The 2,254-nt window shown below is 39.1% G+C and overlaps 2 protein-coding genes across 2 annotated transcripts; one reads left to right on the top strand and one right to left on the bottom strand.

The window, feature by feature from the left end:
* Positions 1–32: 32 nt before the first annotated feature.
* Positions 33–387, top strand: LOC106511876 (LYR motif-containing protein 9; the record flags this gene model as incomplete). Its single annotated transcript, XM_014000603.1, is given in 2 exon segments — positions 33–125; positions 202–387. Coding segments are annotated over 2 exon segments (111 nt in total), but the record flags the coding sequence as incomplete, so codon positions are not given.
* Positions 388–1,384: 997 nt separating this feature from the next.
* ift20 (intraflagellar transport 20 homolog (Chlamydomonas)) lies at positions 1,385–1,993 on the bottom strand (the record flags this gene model as incomplete). The annotated part of the gene is given in 1 exon segment (XM_014000602.1): positions 1,385–1,993. A coding segment is annotated over 1 exon segment (82 nt), but the record flags the coding sequence as incomplete, so codon positions are not given.
* Between the last annotated feature and the right edge of the window lie 261 nt (positions 1,994–2,254).

The following is a 2,254-nucleotide window of genomic DNA, read 5'->3' on the forward strand; positions in this document are numbered from 1 at the left end:
CACTTCTCCTTTGTTTTTGGATTTATTTGCAGGGTTACAACAGCCACTCGGATGAAGATGACCCAGACAGAATACAAATGATCATCCAGAGGGCCATCGCAGATGCACATTGGGTTCTGGATAAAGTAWTTATTACAAAGAAAGATTTTATTTGTGTTTTATAACATGTAGCATAATTAATATTCCTGGTTTAATTTACAGTATACCAAGAAGAGGTGAGCTCCAGACAGAACCATGGGCCGTCAGGGGTAGACTGGGGCTAAAAAGTGGCCCGGGAATTTAGTACCTGTCTGGCCCATTCAAGGTCCGGGCTGGCAGATGATGGAGGCAGATGATGATAAAGATGATGAACCAAATTTTAAAAATGATTGAGTTTAATTTTCTGTTTCAGATAACAAAAAAGAAAATTAGTTTAAAACAGAAATGAAAAAAAAAAAGCCTTGTTTGTTCATAATCCATGACAGGTCGTACCAACTTACTGTATTCCTACAACAAACTGTTTCACCAGAAGTGGTGTCTGCAATTATTTAATAAATCCAGGTCTGGACTGCCTCACCAGGTGGGTCAGCTCTTCTACAACACCCTGCTCATATAACTGCTACACTGATTTATCATTGTCTTCATATAATATGCTGAAAGATGTCACCTGGATGTTTATGTTGGAGCATGTGTTGTTTTAAAAGCTTCTACCTCTCTGTGTTGATGGGGTCTTTCCAGAGGTACAAATGTATCCCTATACCATCAGAGAGGAAGGCTTTGAGCGGTGCAGTTAGGCTCCATGTCCTCTTCAGGACAGAGACAGCATGCAGGGCTCCTCAAATGTTCTTGTTTTGTTTTAGTTTCATTAACTGTCCACCTACCTCAGTCATAAACTGTAAATAATAAGTAGACGACACACTGGAACGTTGAAGTTGAAGCAGGACCTGAGCCATGCTTCCTGTCAGCTGTTAGCTGCAGCAGGTGTAGGTCCTCTAACAGGACATTAACCTGTTAAAGAGTCAAATCTCACCTCAGATCATGTTTTTCTTCTGTTCACTCATTAATTCAGGTARTGTCTATCTTTCAGCTGGATGTTGTTGTTGAATATTTAAAGTAAGCTCATGTAACATGGTTGTGYACAGGTGTGTACCTGCACAGACTCAGGATGTGTAAATACAACATGAACAATGAGAAAAGCTGGGACACTTAGTGTTTCTCCTCAGTCCATGTGAACTGAGCAGACAGCTGTGGATGCTGCTTGTGACTTTTACATGATTAAATGTTCACCACTGTCACTGTAGAGTTGTGTTAACACACCTGATTAAAGACCTTTAAAGTCACAACTCTTTCTACACTTGTGTTGTTTTTGTGTGCATGAAAAATAAACTGAAGCAGGAGAATCAGGTCAAATATTGAACACTAGATTTAATAATCAGAATCCTGACAGACAAAATATTTATGCACCAAACTGTTTATTTGTATTTATAGTATTCAGAAAAGAGGAATGTATTTGTGATTAATGTATTTGTGATGAATGTATTTGTGATGAAGGCATGAAGATCTAGGCAGACTAATGAAGAGGAGAGATGAAAGAACAACAACAGTTGTGTGTAACTTACACATGCAGACTTTGTTCAGCTGTGGTGGTAGGAAAGGTAAGAAAACTAGATGTACAGAGTATTTTCAGTATAAATAGTATAAATAATTAGTCTTCATATAAATATATCCATTGTTTCCTGTTGGTCTTACATATGCAGACATGTGATGTGTGTGACTGTGTATGAACAGGTCAATAGTCTTTACACACAGACACACACAAAGTGCTGYAGAGAGCATGTGCATGGAGCTTTCAGCTGCAGAAACATTACAGCAGGGGGACTTTAAAAAGCCCCTCACTACAGGCACTGTGGGACATTAGTTGTAGTCATCTCCTCACTTCTGCAGAATAAACTGGTCGATGAACTCATTCTGCTCACACTCCACTTTGGACAGAGCTTCATGTTCAATACGATATCTGAAAGACAAGAAGAAGACATTAAACAGCAGAGCAGACATCACAGTCCTGAGACTGATGACAACTCACTGCAGCTGCAGCCATGGACATGTGTACAACTCAACAACATGCTGACAAACTGGATTAACCTGCTGGCTGCCATGGTTTATTTAGACCAAACCTAAAACCACCTGTCTAATACAAGTACTGTATTTATTCATCTATAATACCTTCTCATGTATCATACCATCTCATGTATAATACCATCTCATGTATAATACC

Source organism: Austrofundulus limnaeus, unplaced genomic scaffold (assembly GCF_001266775.1).
Source record: "Austrofundulus limnaeus strain Quisiro unplaced genomic scaffold, Austrofundulus_limnaeus-1.0 Scaffold3437, whole genome shotgun sequence".
NCBI lineage: Eukaryota > Metazoa > Chordata > Actinopteri > Cyprinodontiformes > Rivulidae > Austrofundulus > Austrofundulus limnaeus.